Source organism: Heptranchias perlo, chromosome 1, assembly GCF_035084215.1.
Source record: "Heptranchias perlo isolate sHepPer1 chromosome 1, sHepPer1.hap1, whole genome shotgun sequence".
NCBI lineage: Eukaryota > Metazoa > Chordata > Chondrichthyes > Hexanchiformes > Hexanchidae > Heptranchias > Heptranchias perlo.
Window position 1 is genome coordinate 183,687,953 of NC_090325.1, and position 18,209 is coordinate 183,706,161.

Sequence of the window (18,209 nt, forward strand, 5' to 3'; positions counted from 1 at the left end):
GAGTATGGAACAATATTCAAACACTTCAGTTTCTTGTCAGTTAGAAATAATTTAAGTTGCGTAACTGTTGAATATCTATCGAGTGGTTTTAAAAATAATGTTTTTCATGGATACAAAATTATATAACTCTGCATTTAAGGATCACAGATTATAACTTTTTGGTTTTGTTAATTAAAATCCTAGCCTATGATGGACAGGAATAAATCTGATCAACTCCCCAAGCTTCAAGTTGGTTTCATCGACTTTGTGTGCACATTTGTCTACAAGGTATATATTTTAAATATGTTTTATGAGTTACAGTATCAATTCTTTTGTAACATCTAAGAGGCTTTACATTTGAGCACGTGTTAAAAAATACTTCCTAACTTTTTAAATCATTTCACTCCAAATATTACCCTAGACAAATTAATTACAATATTACGGAAAACAATATGGAATGTAGTTCTCAAAAGACAATTTGCGGATCCAAGTAGGATGAACACATTTTTTTGTTCAGGTGTGAACCAGAGCATTGAATCCTATTCAAATTCAATTATTGGCGATGTGTCATCATCAATAAACAATGATCAGAAAACAGTTCATCTAAAAAAAACTTGGCATCAGCTTTTTGTGCATCAGAAACATAGATACACATTTCACAGCAATAACTAATTTCCCACACTTAATCACGTAGGCATCTCTGTGTTAATCTAGGTGGGCTGCTGTTGGCTTGGATTTAAAGAGACATACAATTTTTGTTTAGATATGTTATAATGTTCCTCATGTAGACAAAACAACCATGAATGGCACAAATGTTATTCCATGGTTATTGACTAACTAGCTAATCGGTCCCACTATAGTACTTGAGGACAATGTGACACCATTGATTGTAAGCAAACAAAATAATTTTCTTTTTTTCTGGACACAACTGATGGGTATTAACATCATGCTCTGACATTATATCAAAAATACAGTTTGAACGCATACATTTTACTTTAAACATCTGAGTAAACCTGTGGTTTATTATGGAGCGAATGTAGAAGGAATTAATTTATATAGTTCCTACATTTTATTTGTGATATGACCCAAAAGCGTCAAATAACAAAGAAAAACAGTGAATTATTAGTCTAGTTTAAAGCTGTATTTGCTTTCTTTCAGGAATTCTCTCGCTTTCATGAGGATATCACACCGATGCTTAATGGTCTGCTCAACAACAGAAAAGAATGGAAATTACTTGCTGATGAGTACGACGCAAAAGTGAAGGCTTTGGAGGAAGTAAAGCAGAAGAAAGAAGAAGAGATGGCAGCAAAGGCTGGTTAGGGAAATACATACTTCTCTTTTCATATGTGCAGTAATCACTGGGAAGCATGGTTTTTCATGGACTTTCATTTAAGGGACAGTTTATTCATTTTTCTTAGATTGAGCAGTTTTCCAGGGAGGCTGGGTGATTCGTTGACCTTCCCCTTCTGAGACCTGCGTTCAAATCTAGCCCAGGCTAATTATATGAAAGTCTGCTCCCATTTATAGACTATTGTGGACGCCTAAGTGAAATGAGTTTAGATGGTCTCAACCCATCATAAACCCATCAACACTGTCCATAATTTGGCAGTGGTTTGCCAATATTTTATTTTTGAGTGGTGTGACAAATAGAGATGCCACAGTACAGTGGAGAGAAAAGGAGGGGACAGAATGTTTTTGAGTAAGGTCTAAAGTGAAAATTTTGACAAAGGAGTACATTTTTCCCAACATAAAAATTCAGGGTTTAAAAATATCAGCCTTTATCTTATGTTCCTCTAAGGAAATCTCCCTTCTTGCAGAATGTACTTTCACACCACAGGTTTATACCTATAACAGTACAAATTTACAACAATAATAGCACAAAGTGACCAATGTGCTTCTAGCACTTGGATTTTTTTGTTCCTAAACTCTCCAATCCACAAACACTAATGTTTGATGTTGTTACGCTGAAATAATTTTCTGAAATTACGACCAGCACTTAAAATAAAGGAATAAACTAAGAGCGTAAAAAAACAGGAGGATATGCTCCTACAGAGGTGACATTTTATGCCATGCCCTTGAGATTGAAATTAAGATCAAGATTAAGGTGTGTTCTTGGGTTAGGTTATGGTTGTGTTATATCTATTTACTGGCATAATTCAGCACTGAGATTGGTACTGTGCGTCTAACCAATGATTGTATAAAATTCTTAGCGGGCTTGACAGGGTAGATGCTGAGAGGCTGTTTCCCCTGGCTGGAGAGTCTAGAACTAGGGGTCATAGTCTCAAGATAAGGGGTCGGCCATTTAGGACTGAGATGAGGAAAACTTTCTTCACTCAGAGGGTTGTGAATCTTTGGAATTCTCTATCCCAGAGGGCTGTGGGTGCTCAGTTGTTGAGTATATTCAAGATTGAGATCGATAGATTTTTGGACACTAAGAGAATCAAGGGATATGGAGATAGGGCAGGAAAGTGGAGTTGAGGTAGAAGATCAGCCATGATCTTATTGAATGGCGGAGCAGGCTCATATGGCCTGCTCCTGCTCCTATCTCTTATGTTCTTGTTACAGCGAATTACATGTACACCTGGATGCGCCAGCATCCTCTTAAACTTGGAGCACCACCAACAACTGCCCCACATGTGTACGCATGATTCTTGACATTGAACATGAAATCATGTCACATAACATGTATGTGTTTGTACTATGTGCGGTGAGGATAACAGTGCTGGTTCCAATTTTAAAGGGAGCCGATCACCCAGATTGTGCATCACATAAATGCAGGGTCTGTCGAACGAAGATGTGTGCGGAAAGTCAAATTTTGTGCTGATAAGCACATTTGACAGCAGTAAAGTTATCAAATAATTGCATGTCACAATATGAAATGGTTTCTGAACTGTTGTGTCCACTTCCCATATTAAACTGAAGCCAATATCTACTGAGAGACCAATGTTTTCTGCAGACCTTGCTCTAGGTGAAAAGCAAGACTGTGCTGGCAGGTCTATAATTGAATCTAATGGTATTATTAACAAATCATGATGACATGAATGAAGCACTAAAAGTCTAGTATAAGACAGTGACTCACCCCTGGTATATCCGATCCAGGCAACAGCTGCAGTAAAATAGAAACATCTTCCATTTTCTGGCATTGATGTCCCTCATTATTATCCTGTAGTGTATGTAACTTAGTTTTCTAAATGAATTAATCCCCTAATGACTGATTTAGCGGGATGAGGAGGAAGATTTTTTTTTGGTTAACAATTAGCTTGTCCTTTGAATTTTTGTTTTTAATTTTTGTTGTTGATAATACATTTAATAAGTTTGTTGTGCAGCTGGTTGTAATTTAAAGGGGAAACACGAGATAGTGCAAATCACATTGAAAAGCACCAGTGAGAAGCACATGTGTGTGACATCATTGCAAGAAAGATAGTGCCGATATGGGGCAATATTAATATTAGGGAGCAATGTGTCCCAATCTGAGATGAATGCCTTTAACGTTGGACTCAGGCTAACTTAGAATCATAGAATCATACAGCACACGAGGCCATTCGGCCCATCTCGCCTGTGCCGGCTCTTTGAAAGAGCTATCCAATGAGTTCCACTCCCCTGCAATATTTTCCTTTTCAAGTATATATCCAATTACTTTTTGAAAGTTACTATTTAACTTCTTGCTGGCATGCGCCAGCTGGAACCTTGCTTGTCTACCTTTGCTGGATTCAAATCTCTGGCACTCCAGAAAACTGTCTCATCAGTCATCACGGCTTCCCAGAGCTCAGGAAGTTTGAATCTACTGATGACCCGTTTACTGCGTTAGCAAAGTCCAGCTCTCCCAATGTTTACAGCAAGTCAGTGCCCATAAATGCAAAGGTGTTCTGGAACATCTTCCTCTTAAAAAAAAAGAGTAAATTGTGAATGAGCAAACAGATCTTGTCTCATAGTTAAGTGACCACACTTAAAAATGATTATAGTCACTATTTAAAGCTGACACAGTGGATGGGTTGAGGTTGTGATGTATCAATATCTGCAGTCTGGATTCTATAGTTATTTGCTATAAAACAAATCAAATAAATCAGTGGCTTACGAAGGGAATATAGGAGTTAGAATAGGAATGAAAAATATTTGTTAAATTGCCATTGAGATACATTTAAAGGATACTGCTGTCAAACACTCATGCAACCAAATCAACATTTTAAAAAATTCTTTCTAAGTGGTTTAAAAAGGGCAGCTTTTTACAATCAAGAAATTGCTGATGATAGAGAACATAGGAATGTAGGGCCATAGAGAACATGGGGACATAGAGACATGGAGAACATAGGGACCTAGAGAGCACAGGGACATGGGGATATAAGAATACAGGAACATAGAGGACATGGGGCCATAGGGAAATGGAGAACATGGAGCCATAGGGAAATGGAGAACATGGGGACATAGAGACGTTTCATTTTGATTGAAACTGTTTATCTTCTCTCATTCATTTTTCTTCTCTCATTTGTTTATCCTCTCCCCTGACCTCCTCCTTTTAGCTGCTGCTGCTGCTGCTGCCGCAGAGAAGGCTAAGTCCAAGACTTGTTCTGTGTGTTAAACTTCTGGGCTGCCTCGTTCTCTTCAGCACTCACAATGACAAGAGACTGCACAAACTGTACAGCAGCACTGACTGCAACAGTCAGCGGAAATCAAGAGAATGACATGACTATGTAACCACTGAATCGTGCTTGGAATCTACTAGTGTTTGAAAGGTAGACGTTGGACAGGGTGATGACACCAACCTGTATTAAAGGGGAATGCTCATTGCAACAAATAGTCCGTTGTGTGCGGTACTTGCACCTTAATTCCTCTGTAAATAATAATAACTTTCTGAGTCTGTTGTGCTGGTGAAATGGAGTGGGGCAGAAATTTGTCTGGGGCGGCAGTGCAAAGCGGGCAGAATCACCCGTTATACTCCCCGCCCGATATCCAGTCCCCTTGATGTCAGTGGGCATCTGATGGGCGGTCAATTCGATACCGCCCCATTTTTGCTACTGCCCAAAATGCATTTCTATCCCTGTGCTTCAATCCAGGAGGTGTATTTTTCCAATCACAGAATGTTATTTGTAAATTTGAAGATTAAACAGGAATTATACTGAAGGGGTTAACTGTGTCTTAAAAGTGGCAACCCTTCACTGTATTTTTGCTTAATTCAAGATCACATAACAGCTTTGTCTCATCATGATTTTCAAAGAAGTTACTTAACCTCAGTGCTCAAACAAGGATATGCAAAATAACATTGTGATTCTAAATCGTTAAAAATGTATTGAAACCCCTTTCTGCGAGAACATGATTAAAATCGTCTAATTCCTTGTGTCACGCCTTTATACAAATAATAAAAAGTACTAGGCAGGATTGGAACATAGAGTTGGTTCAGTCAATGTGTTTATGATGCCATCTGATCCCCTCGATTGTATTGTTGCCTTGTACATCTTGCCCCTCGGATATTGCCTGTTTTAAAAACAGCAGTTGCTAATCACTCCAGGCATTACCTGCAATCTCTGACCTGCAGAAAACTATCTGCCTGAGTAGAAATCTTTAACCTTCATCCACTGAGAAAAGCTGAAAACAGCTGTTGTGTAGTTCCAAACTTTGGGCCATAGATAGCTTCCCGCATGGCCACATGCTTGGTATTTCATGATTTTTGTGATGAATCACAAAAGCATTTCAATTTTACGCATTGTTAAAATTAGATATTATCAGCATTTATGTTAATGAGAAAAATGACACAAATAAATTTAAAACAAAAATTGATGAGCTGTACCTCTTTAAATCCTGGGAAATGATTCAACAAGTAAATCAAATAATGAAAGATTGTATTAAATCCTTGAGAACAGTAAGACATTGGAATAGCCAAATGTATAACTGGATGCATCAGGAACAGACCTATAATTTGTATATGTGCATCAGGCAGGACCTCCAGATTAGGTATTGCTATACTATCACCTAACAATGTTATTGTAAAAATGTCAATCTGTTTTTATTGTTGAATACTTAGTTCCTGATTGCAACTGCTCAGAGCTGTAAAATGGCTACTGTAAATTTGTATTAACTAGTCACTCTTCAGACTGGTTAGAACGAGCTATTTCTCCCATGATGAAGTTTGCTCGTTAACAGAATCTGTGAGATAATCGTTAAAGACAAACAAGCACTTTCTGCGGATGATGTCTACACAGATTTCACTGCACAAAGGTTAGCACTTGTGTGTGTCAGGGTAGGTCTTCCAAACTAACAAGAACGACAACCGTTAATCCATATCAATTATCGGATCTCCAGCATGATGTTCCAGGTAATCAAAAGCATGAGAAATTCTCAACTAATCAAACGGTGTAATTTAAAGGAATTGCAAAAATTAAAAAAAACTGTACAAAACCAGCTATTTGAACTCCATGAGTATATTTAATCTAATGTATATTTAATCAATTGTGACTTGTTCACTTTCTGTGCTATAAATCTGTGGTGAACTTTTCATTTTTAAAGTTGATATAAAATAGGTTAACAGTTTACGGGTATCTTAAGCAACACTTTAACAAACTTTTAGTAACACTAATTACAACATTCTTCCACCAAATATAAGATCAGGATTTTGTTTCATGTGATTGAGAATAAGCAAGACTCTTAAAGGAATAATAGATTTATAATATGATTATACCTAACTGAGAGTATATTATTTTCATTCCTCTCAACAGCACATTTTAAAAATCATTATTTTTTATTTAGGAGAAAAAATTATTTAATTCAACAGTTTTACAGAATTTCCTATTTTGCATTAAAGCTGAATTCTTCAGTAAAATTATCAGGTGGAGAAATTTCAGCTCCTAGTTACTCTGACAACAATTTTTCAGTCCTCTTCAGATATACAAATTATGCCTGGAGACCTGGGGTGGGGTTGGAGTTACCTAGGTAACACCTTTGTCAAGAAATGAGAGGTGATGAACCAGGTAACTATAGACCAGTTAGTCTATCAGTTCTGATGAAAGGTCTTCGACCTGAAACGTTAACTCTGTTTCTTTCTCCACAGATGCTGCCTGACTTGCTGAGCTTCTCCAGCATTTTCTGTTTTATTTCAGTCTATCATAAGTTAAGGGTAAAGTCTTAGAATTCATAATTTGAGATAAAATTAGTGAGCATTTTGAAATGCATGTGATAATCAAGGACAGCTAGATTTGTTGATGGCAAGTCATTTTTGACTAATTTAATAAGAGTTGTTGAGTTGACCAATTGGATAAATAAAGGGTATGTAGTAGATGACGTGCACATGGGTTTTCAGAAGACGATGATAAAGTGTCTCATAGGAAACTTGTTATGAAACTTCAGGGGTATGATACAAGAAGAAATATAGCAGCATAGATGGGCGCACATGAAACAAGTGCTCAGGATGAAAGGCTACTGCTCCGACTGGAGAAAGGTTGGAAGTGGTATACGTTACTGGGGCTACTTTTCTTCTTTCTATATTTGGTACAGAGAGGACAATCTCAAAATTTGATGATTACACAAAAGTAGAGGATTTGGCAAGCAGTGAGGAAGAACTGTTAAAGACTTCAAGAGGGCATAAACATGTTAACAGAATGGGCAGAAAGCAAGCAGACGGGGGCAGGTGCAATTTAATGTGGAGAAGTATGAGGTGATACATTTTGGAAGGAAAAACAAGGAATGAGTTTAAATGTGTAATTCCTTGAAAGTGCACATGCAGTAGATAAAGCTATAAGGCCAGTAACATTTTGGGTTTTATAAATAGGGGCAAAGAAGCAATGATAAATGAGATGATATCAGGGATGAAAAACTATAGTTATGAGGTGAAACCTGAGGTACTGGGGCTATTTCTAGTGAAGCAGAGATGACCAAACGGAGATTTAATAGAAATTTTAAACAACAACTTGCATTTATATAGCACCTTTAATGTAGAAAAAACATCCCAAAGTGCTTAACAGAGGTGTAATCGGACAAAAATCGATGCCGAACCAAAGAAGGAAATATTAGGATGGGTGACCAAAAGCCTAGTCAAAGACATGAGTTCTAAGGAGTGTTCTGGAGGAGGAGAGGGAGGTGGATAGGCAGAGAAGTTTAGGGATGGAATTCCAGCGCTTAGGGTGTAGCAGGCTGAATACTTGATTATCAATATTGGGGCAAAAGGAGAGGGGAGATAGAAAGTAAGACAGAAAGAGTTGGAGGAATGCAGAGTTCTCGGAGGGCTAAAGGGCTGGAGAAGGTTGCAGAGATAAGGAGGGGTGAGGCCATGAAAAGATGGATGAGAAATTTAAATTTGAAGTGTTCTGTGGACCTGAAGCCAATGTAGGTTAGTGAGCACAGGAGTGTTGGATGAGCAGGATTAGGTGTAAGATAGGATATAGGCAGCAGAGTTTTCGATTATCTGAAGTTTATGAAAGATGGAACATGGGAGGTTGGCCAGGAGACCGTTGGAATAGTTGAGTCTGGAGGTGACAAAGGCATGGATGAGGGTTTCAGCAGCAGATAGACTAAGGCAAGGGCAGAGATGGGCGATGTTACAGAGATGCTAGTAGGTGGTCTTTATAATGCATAGGATATGGAGTCGGATGCTCAGCTCAGGGTCAAATAGGACACCAAAGTTGTGAACATTCTTTTTCAACCTGAGACAGTGGTCAGGGAGAGGGATGGTATCGGTAGTGAGGGTACAGAGTTTGTGGCAGGGTCCAAAGACGATGGCTTCAGTCTTCCTAATGTTTAACTGGAGGAAATTGATGCTCATCCAAGAGTGGATGTCGGACAGCAGTCTGACAACACACAGGCAGTGATAGAGCTGGGTGTCCTCAGCGTACATGTAGAACCTGATTTCATATCTTCGGATTATGTCACCAAGGGGAACCATGTAGGTGAGGAAGAAGAATGGCTAAAGAATAGATTCTTGGGGGATTCCAGAGGTAACGGTGCAGGGGACAGGAACAGAAGCTATTGCTGGAGATGCTCTGGCTACGATTCTATAGGTAAGAGTGGAATACTTACATAAAATGAAATCCCATAGATTGCAACAATACATGACAGTGAGTGGAGTTCGCATTAACAGACACCAACCCACAAAACCTTAAAACTACAGAGTTCAACAACTATTCATGTGGCCAGTTTGGTATTGGTGCTATTTTCGCCCAGGTAACTCTACCTTTTGCTTTAAAGGAATCAAAAATTGAGCAAACGGCATAAATTTCAGCTTTCCAAGATACTAATAGCTGGTAAATGTGATTAGAATCAAATTTTATGTCAAAACTAGGGAATGTTGGATGTTATACATGAAACTCTAATGATAGTGAATTTGTGTTAAGAGAACGGGTATTAAAAGAATGTGAAGCTGAATAGGTAATACTCCATTCTTGTTAGAACTTAAGAGGTTTGATGGTGATTAGGTTGGACAAGATAAGCATAAACAACATTGGGTGAACAGGGAATTGTACTGTAATTCTTAAATGTTATATTGTTACCATTCATATTAGATTGTCATTATATACATATCTTGACAATATATTAATTGCATTGATTTTAAGTGCTTGTTCCTATCACATTTAAAAAACCCATTAACAATTTTTGACAGCTCTCCGTGTTAGATATTACAGCAGTTAATTCAGCACTTACAAGGATTACTAATGCTGTTGTACAATAATGCACTCCAGTGTGTTCCATTTAGTGCAGATTAGCGATGCATCGGTTGACAAATCTTCTTATCTTGTAGAAACACTCAGCAGTTTCCTAAAATCACCTGTCATTTTATTAATGCATATCAAGGTCAATTTGGATTTCATTTTGATATATTTAATGATTGGCTATTATTTCTATAAAACAAATTCACCTTTCTTATTCATTTACTGTATGATGGGTGCAGATTGGTTGCATATAAATACCAAGTGTATGCAAGGAAATCTCTTGTATCTATGTATGTATGTATGTATAAAATTGTAAAAATAGTTTGATGTGGTTCCACTTCATACTTTCTTTCGTACATTGGCTTCTCCTTTTCCCTAAATACTTTCAGATAAAACATATGTACAGCGCATTAGTCCAGATGGTTTAAAAATCCTTTAAAATGTCATTTGACAACTCATTCTAATTCATCTATTAATGTACTGCGGATATAATACTAAGGCAGTCTGTACCTTGTAAGCAGTGGTGTACCGCAGTATCTAATAGTTTTATGCATGTCACCTTCCCAGCATGAATATTTATAGCTGCTTGGTTAAATTTATCCAATTGCAATCGCTCAGCAGTTTTAAGCAATGCTTAACCTAATTCTAGGGGTTTACCAATAGATACATGAGATTACAGCACTTTCCCTTCATCTGTTAATGTTAGCTAGGGTGAAGGGAAAAAAAGACCTACTTCAGTAACAAAGTGAAGCTTGGCATTGCATTTCCCCCCTCCCCATTATATATGAATGAGATCTCCAGGCAGTTTTCCATTTTCCTACATTACACCAGTGACTACACTTCAAAAAGTATTTCATTGGTTGTGAAGCACTTTAGGACATCCTGAGGTCATGACAGGTACTATATAATGCAAGTTTCTTATTTCTCTTTCTATAGTAGACAGTGTACTTTCGAGCAAGAAAGATAACCTGCCTACTTTCAGGTTGATCTCCTCTATAACCATTTTGATAGTGTAAATGCATGTAAACCACATTAGTGGACAAAATATCTTTTCTGTTCAGGCTCAGGACAAATGAATCTTAGGTTGATAAATCCATTTACTAAGCACGATTAACTTTCATTATCAGAGCTCACCAGTTTTTAGGGATGGCTCAAGGCCCCCATGAACCCTAAGGTCGTGGGGGGATGCCAAAATGTTTTGGTCTTGTGAAGCTATGATTAAGTGTCAGCCTTAGCTCAGTGGGTAGCACTCTGGCCTCTGAGTCAGAAGGGTATGGATTCAAGTCCTAATCCAGAAACTTAAGCACATAATCTAGATTGACACTTTAGTGCAGTACTAAGGGAGTGCTGCACTGTCGGAGATGCCATCTTTCAGATGAGATGTTAAACCGAGGCCCCGTCTGCCCTCTCGGGTGGATGTAAAATATCCGATGGCACTATTTGAAGAAGAGCAGGGATCTGGCCAGTGTCCAGGCCAACATTTATCCTTCAACCAACACCACTAAAACAGATCATCTGGTCATTATCTCATTGCTGTTTGTGGGACCTCGCTGTGCTCAAATTGGCTGCCACATTTTCCTACATTTCAACAGTGACTACACTTCAAAAGTACTTAATTGGCTGTGAAGCGCTTTAGGATGTCCTGAGGTCGTGAAATGTGCTATGTAAATGCAAGTTCTTTCTCTAATGCTTTTCTTTCTATGATTTATACTTTTAATCATACTAAGTTATTAACTGTGAATCAATCAGCTGCGCAGGGGCCTATGAAATGGAGTAACAACCTATACAGTGCACTAATTTAATGAGCTGTGAGGCACCCAGGGTACAGGAGGAGCACAGATGGTGGTGGTATAATGAGAGCTTGTTGGAGAAGAGAGCAGTTGATGATCACTGGAGGGAAAGGATATGGGGTAGATTTTCTATCGAGCAACATTGTTCCCGTCTGTGGGTCGCACTGCGCGATGTACCGGGGGGGGGGAAGAGGGGTCCCTTTTGTGCTAACGGATACATTCTCACACAAATGGTGTGAGATCTTTATTACCATATGCAATATTATGGTAATGAATTTAACCTTTGTTCACCAGGGCAAATACCTTCATCACTTTATCCAGGGAAAAGGAGCCACAGAATAATGGATGCTGCAACTCTTCCATATCATAGATTCCCCAAAGTTCAGGGGGGTCTCTAAACACAATGCCACAATGTTCATTAAGTGCAAGGACTTGCACTCCATGAATGTCTAGGTGGTCAGTGACCAGCAGCACAGGATCACTCTGGTCAATGGCCACTTCCCAGGAGCAGTCACAATTATTTTATTTAAAAGCAATTGTCTTTGCCTGGGTCATTTGAAGGAGAATGCAGAGTTGAAGGGTAGTTCATGAGAGTAACAGAAAGAAGCACAAAAAGAGCAAGAGTAACAGACAACTTGCAATTATAGAGCACCTTATCATGTCTCTCAGAAATATCTCAAAGCACTTCACAGAAAATAAATGATTTATGACCTGTATTCACTATTGTTTTGCAGGCAAACATGGCAGCCATTTTGTGCATATTAAGATCTCATAAACAGCAATGAATGAACCAGTTGCTGATGGTGTTGGTTGAGGGAGGAACTTCTTGTTCTTCAAATAATGCCATGGGATTGCATGAACCACTGGAACTGGCAGACAGAGCCTTGGTTTAACAGCTGGTTCCTCAGTACTACACTGGAATGTCAGCTATATTACAGGACCAATAATGTTCCATGCATGTACGCACATGAGCTGTGCCATGAGGTCAGCTCATTTGTATAATTTTCTAGCACTCTGGGTCTGTCGCTCATGAATGGGCAGGGAGCACCAGGACTGTCAGGTGCCAGCAGATAGTAAAGAGCTGCTAACTCCCTCTTGTGTGCCAGTTGATTATTTTTGTTGCGGGAGGGAGGGGTGTACAGCAAAGGCAAGGGAGGCATGGGCGCTGGAGGCAAGAGTGCAAGTTTTGTTTTTAATAGTTATCTCCCCTTCAGTGCCAATTCCAAATAGGCGCTACGTGGCTGGGGCACTGCTCAGGCACTCCAAGTCACATTACGGAGCAGCCCCATAATTTGAGTGATAGTTAGGGACATAATGACCCCTGCACACAGCTTGCATGCTGGCTTTTAACGCCCTTTGTGCTCACTGCACACATTAGGGCACACTGGCTGCTTCAAGCGAGTTAAAGGCCTCGGCCTGGATTTTCACTCCGAGCCGTGGAGAGTGAGGTGGGGGTGGTGGGAGCGGAGAGAGCATTTCAGATTGGGAAACCCGGAAGTATGGGTTTCCCGGATGCCCTTAAAATTTTGACGTAAAGACGTCGTTTAAATGTTTTCTGCAGGTTTCCCATGTGACAGCCAGCCAGCCAGGTTGACAGGCTGGCTACCTGTCGGAAGGGAAAGCAGCTGGGGAGCAGATGCCAGCAGGTAAATCTGAAATCGGAGGCTTGGGGCCGGACATCAAGGGGGGGGGGGCATCGGGGGGGGGGGGGGGGAGGGAGCAACATTGGAGGTCGGTGGTCTTTGGGGGTGTCGGAGACAGCGGGGGTCGGTGGTCATAGTGGGGGAGGTAGTCAGGCCTCAGGGGAGCGGAGTCGGCCGATCGCATGTGAGATCGCAGCAGGTATGCTTGTTGCGCCCGGAGGAAACACTCCTACTCCTCTGGGCCCACAAGCAGTGCAATAAAGGCACTTACCTGTTGATCCGGCCTTCTCGCCTTCTCGCCTCCTCTTATGTGGCGTGAAGCAGAAGGCCTTGGAATCCCGGCACCCAGGAGTTAAAAATAAAAAAGCTATTTAAAATGGAGGCCCGCAGCCTCCTTAAAAGATTTTACTGTCCGACCCGCCTCCTGAGAGCGGGTCGGTCGCCCACCCATCAATCCCCTCCGTTAAAACCAGAAGTGGGTGGGTTGGAATCAAATTCCACAGACTAGTCAAGCAACAGCCTGACATAGCCATACTCACAGAATCATATCTTTCAGCCAACGTCCCAGACTCTTCCATCACCATCCCTGGGTATGTCCTGTCCCACCGGCAGGACAGACCCACCAGAGGTGGCGGTACAGTGATATACAGTCAGGAGGGAGTGGCCCTGGGAGTCCTCAACATTGACTCTGGACCCCATGAAATCTCATGGCATCAGGTCAAACATGGGCAAGGAAACCTCCTGCTGATTACAACCTACCGTCCTCCCTCAGCTGATGAATCAGTCCTCCTCCATGTTGAACACCACTTGGAGGAAGCACTGAGGGTAGCAAGGGCACAAAATGTACTCTGGGTGGGGGACTTCAATGTCCATCACCAAGAGTGGCTCGGTAGCACCACTACTGACCGAGCTGGCCGAGTCCTGAAGGACATAGCTGCTAGACTGGGCCTGCGGCAGGTGGTGAGCGAACCAACACGAGGGAAAAACTTACTTGACCTCGTCCTCACCAATCTACCTGTTGCAAATGCATCTGTCCATGACAGTATTGGTAGGAGTGACCACCGCACAGTCCTTGTGGAGATGAAATCCCGTCTTCGCACTGAGGACACCATCCAACGTGTTGTGTGGCACTACCACCGTACTAAATGGGATAGATTCAGAACAGATCTGGCAGCTCAAAACTGGGCATCCATGAGGCGCTGTGGGCCATCAGCAGCAGCAGAATTGTATTCCAGCACAATCTGTAACCTCATGGCCCGGCATATTCCTCACTCTACCATTACCAACAAGCCAGGGGATCAACCCTGGTTCAATGAGGAGTGTAGAAGAGCATGCCAGGAGCAGCACCAGGCGTACCGAAAAATGAGGTGCCAACCTGGTGAAGCTACAACTCAGGACTACATGCATGCTAAACAGCGGAAGCAATATGCTATAGACAGAGCTAAGCGATTCCACAACCAACGGATCAGATCAAAGCTCTGCAGTCCTGCCACATCCAGTCGTGAATGGTGGTGGACAATTAAACAACTAACGGGAGGAGGAGGCTCTGCAAACATCCCCATTCTCATTGATGGCGGAGTCCAGCACGTGAGTGCAAAAGACAAGGCTGAAGCGTTTGCAACCATCTTCAGCCAGAAGTGCCGAGTGGATAATCCATCTCAGCCTCCTCCCGATATCCCCACCATCACGGAAGCCAGTCTTCGGCCAATTCGATTCACTCCACGTGATATCAAGAAACGGCTGAGTGCACTGGATACAGCAAAGGCTATGGGCCCCGACAACATCCCAGCTGTAGTGCTGAAGACTTGTGCTCCAGAACTAGCTGCGCCTCTAGCCAAGCTGTTCCAGTACAGCTACAACACTGGCATCCACCCGACAATGTGGAAAATTGCCCAGGTATGTCCTGTCCACAAAAAGCAGGACAAATCCAATCCGGCCAATTACCGCCCCATCAGTCTACTCTCAATCATCAGCAAAGTGATGGAAGGTGTCGTCGACAGTGCTATCAAGCGGCACTTACTCACCAATAACCTGCTCACCGATGCTCAGTTTGGGTTCCGCCAGGACCACTCGGCTCCAGACCTCATTACAGCCTTGGTCCAAACATGGACAAAAGAGCTGAATTCAAGAGGTGAGGTGAGAGTGACTGCCCTTGACATCAAGGCAGCATTTGACCGAGTGTGGCACCAAGGAGCCCTAGTAAAATTGAAGTCAATGGGAATCAGGGGGAAAACTCTCCAGTGGCTGGAGTCATACCTAGCACAAAGGAAGATGGTAGTGGTTATTGGAGGCCAATCATCTCAGCCCCAGGGCATTGCTGCAGGAGTTCCTCAGGGCAGTGTCCTAGGCCCAACCATCTGCAGCTGCTTCATCAATGACCTTCCCTCCATCATAAGGTCAGAAATGGGGATGTTCGCTGATGACTGCACAGTGTTCAGTTCCATTCGCAACCCCTCAGATAATGAAGCAGTCCGAGCCTGCATGCAGCAAGACCTGGACAACATCCAGGCTTGGGCTCATAAGTGGCAAGTAACATTCGCGCCAGATAAGTGCCAGGCAATGACCATCTCCAACAAGAGAGAGTCTAACCACCTCCCCTTGACATTCAACGGCATTACCATCGCCGAATCCCCCACCATCAACATCCTGGGGGTCACCATTGACCAGAAACTTAACTGGACCAGCCATATAAATACTGTGGCTACGAGAGCAGGTCAGAGGCTGGGTATTCTGCGGTGAGTGACTCACCTCCTGACTCCCCAAAGCCTTTCCACCATCTACAAGGCACAAGTCAGGAGTGTGATGGAATACTCTCCACTTGCCTGGATGAGTGCAGCTCCAACAACACTCAAGAAGCTCGACACCATCCAAGATAAAGCAGCCCGCTTGATTGGCACCCCATCCACCACCCTAAACATTCACTCCCTTCACCACCGGCGCACTGTGGCTGCAGTGTGCACCATCCACAGGATGCACTGCAGCAACTCGCCAAGGCTTCTTCGACAGCACCTCCCAAACCCGCGACCTCTACCACCTAGAAGGACAAGGGCAGCAGGCGCTTGGGAACACCACCACCTGCACGTTCCCCTCCAAGTCACACACCATCCCGACTTGGAAATATATCGCCGTTCCTTCATTGTCGCTGGGTCAAAATCCTGGAACTCCCTTCCTAACAGCACAGTGGGAGAAGAGTCACCACACGGACTGCAGCGGTTCAAGAAGACGGCTCACCACCACCTTCTCGAGGGCAATTAGGGATGGGCAATAAATGCCGGCCTTGCCAGCGACGCCCACATCCCGTGAACGAAAAAAAAAAAATTTTAAAAACCCACCCCACCTTGCGGGTTAAAATTACCACCCTCGTGTCTCCGCACCGAATAATATGGAAGAGTAACAAAGTCACAGGAAGACTAAAAGGGTAACAGAGATTAACAGAGTCACAGGGAGAGTAACACAGACACAGGCCGATAATGCAGTCCTGGTATAATAGTGCAGGACTGCTGCTCTTTGGGTGCTATAATGTGACATCAGCTCATTTACATGATATCAAGACGTACGCAGTACACAGCACATGACGTGGTAGGTGAACACTGGGATTAATGGGTGGGTCATTCAGTAAAGCAGCTCTTGTACTGAGCAGGATCAATCGTTGACGTAAGACAACAAACCAGAGTGGCTCCATCCCAGGACGTAGATGGAAGAGGTCAATGAGTTGCAGGAGGGAACACCTGGTGAAGCACAGAACAGAGGGAGGAGCAAGTGCATTGGAGAAGCCACAACCTGCTGGTCAGAGCAAGCACAAGTACTCCTACAGCTGTGGTCCCTGGGGATTCAGACCTCACAGAGCCTGCCTACAAATGCACCAAGCAGCCTACACAGTTAGGCAGTGCCTATGGAGGAATCCACAACCTGCATCTGTGCAGTGTTACTTGGCTATGATCAAGCTGCAGACCACTGTGGAATGTGGATAGTCCAGGGCTCCCTGCAGCAGAGCCCCCCTTGGTCAATGTCCTAAACTTAGGCATACTTTCTATCATGAATGCTATCACATTTTTATATTTATTTGTTCTTGGGATGTGGATGACACTGCCACAGCCATATTTATGGCTGCTTTGGTCCTTCTTGGTGGTAGAGGTCATGGGGTTGGAAGGTGCTGTCGAGAAAGCTTGGCGAGTTGCTGCAGTGCATCCTGTAGATCATACATACTGCAGTCAGAGTGTGCTAGTGCTAGAGCTAGAGGAGATGGATACTGAGTCCAGTGGCAAGGACGCCGATTAAGCGGACTGCTCTGTTCTGGACAGTGTCGAGCTTCTTGAGCGTTGTTGCAGCTGCATTCATCCAGGTGAGTAGTGAGTATTCCATCACTCCTAAATTGAGCCTTGTGGATAGAGGAGAGGTTTTGAGGGGTTGGAGATGAGCCACTCATTGCAGAGTATCCAACCTCTGCCTCATTCCTGGAGCATTAGAGACCTTGAGATCCAATATATAGTAAGTAGTCTTTCTTGTCTGGATTCACTACTTTGGGGAATCAGATTGAAACAGTCATAGGGCTTCAGCAACCTCAATGCTGGCCAATGGTGGAAGCGATATATCTAATGCTTGGATGTATGAAAGGAGTCATGAGCCAGGGCACCAGTTGATAGCCTTGGCCCTCTAGCTTCAAGTAGGAGAGTGCAGTCATTGAGCAATAGTGAAGAGATAGCCAAAAGCACAGTTCAACAGAGATTTTGAAAACTGTTAAAGTTGGGGAAAAAAGTAGCAAGGCAAAAAAAGTTCCAGAGATTAGAACTGATTTGGCTGAAGGCTCTGTCACCCATAGTGAACTGGCAGGAGGGTTGGAGGACCAAAGAGTGCAGTTTGGGATGTATCCTTGAAGGTTGAGGTAGGATGGGGCAAGACCACAAAGAGATTGTAGACAAGGACATGGATTTAGAATTCAGTTGATTTGAAGGACAGGGAGCTGGTGGAGATCTGCAAGGATAGTAGTGATAGATGAGCAGGATAGAATGTGGGCAGCAGGGTTTTGGAAAGCTGGAGCTTGTGTAGGGTAGAGGTTGGAAGGCCAGCAGGGAGAACATTTGAGAAGTCTCGCATTGAGGGAACAAATGTATGGGAATTATTTGAGCAGCGATGGGGTGAGGCAGATAATGTTGCAGAGGTGGAAGTAA

At 42.6% G+C, this 18,209-nt stretch overlaps 2 protein-coding genes across 2 annotated transcripts in view; both read left to right on the forward strand.

The window, feature by feature from the left end:
* LOC137304516 (rod cGMP-specific 3',5'-cyclic phosphodiesterase subunit beta-like) overlaps positions 1–4,555 on the forward strand; it is a 47,976-nt gene extending 43,421 nt beyond the window's left edge. The window contains exons 20-22 of the mRNA XM_067973189.1: positions 184–267; positions 1,138–1,294; positions 4,497–4,555. Coding sequence (XP_067829290.1) covers positions 184–267; positions 1,138–1,294; positions 4,497–4,555 — 300 coding nt within the window. The remainder of the gene's footprint in view (positions 1–183; positions 268–1,137; positions 1,295–4,496) is intronic.
* Positions 1–18,209, forward strand: part of LOC137328868 (myosin light chain 5-like) — a 283,582-nt gene that overhangs the window by 239,690 nt on the left and 25,683 nt on the right. The window lies entirely within an intron of this gene.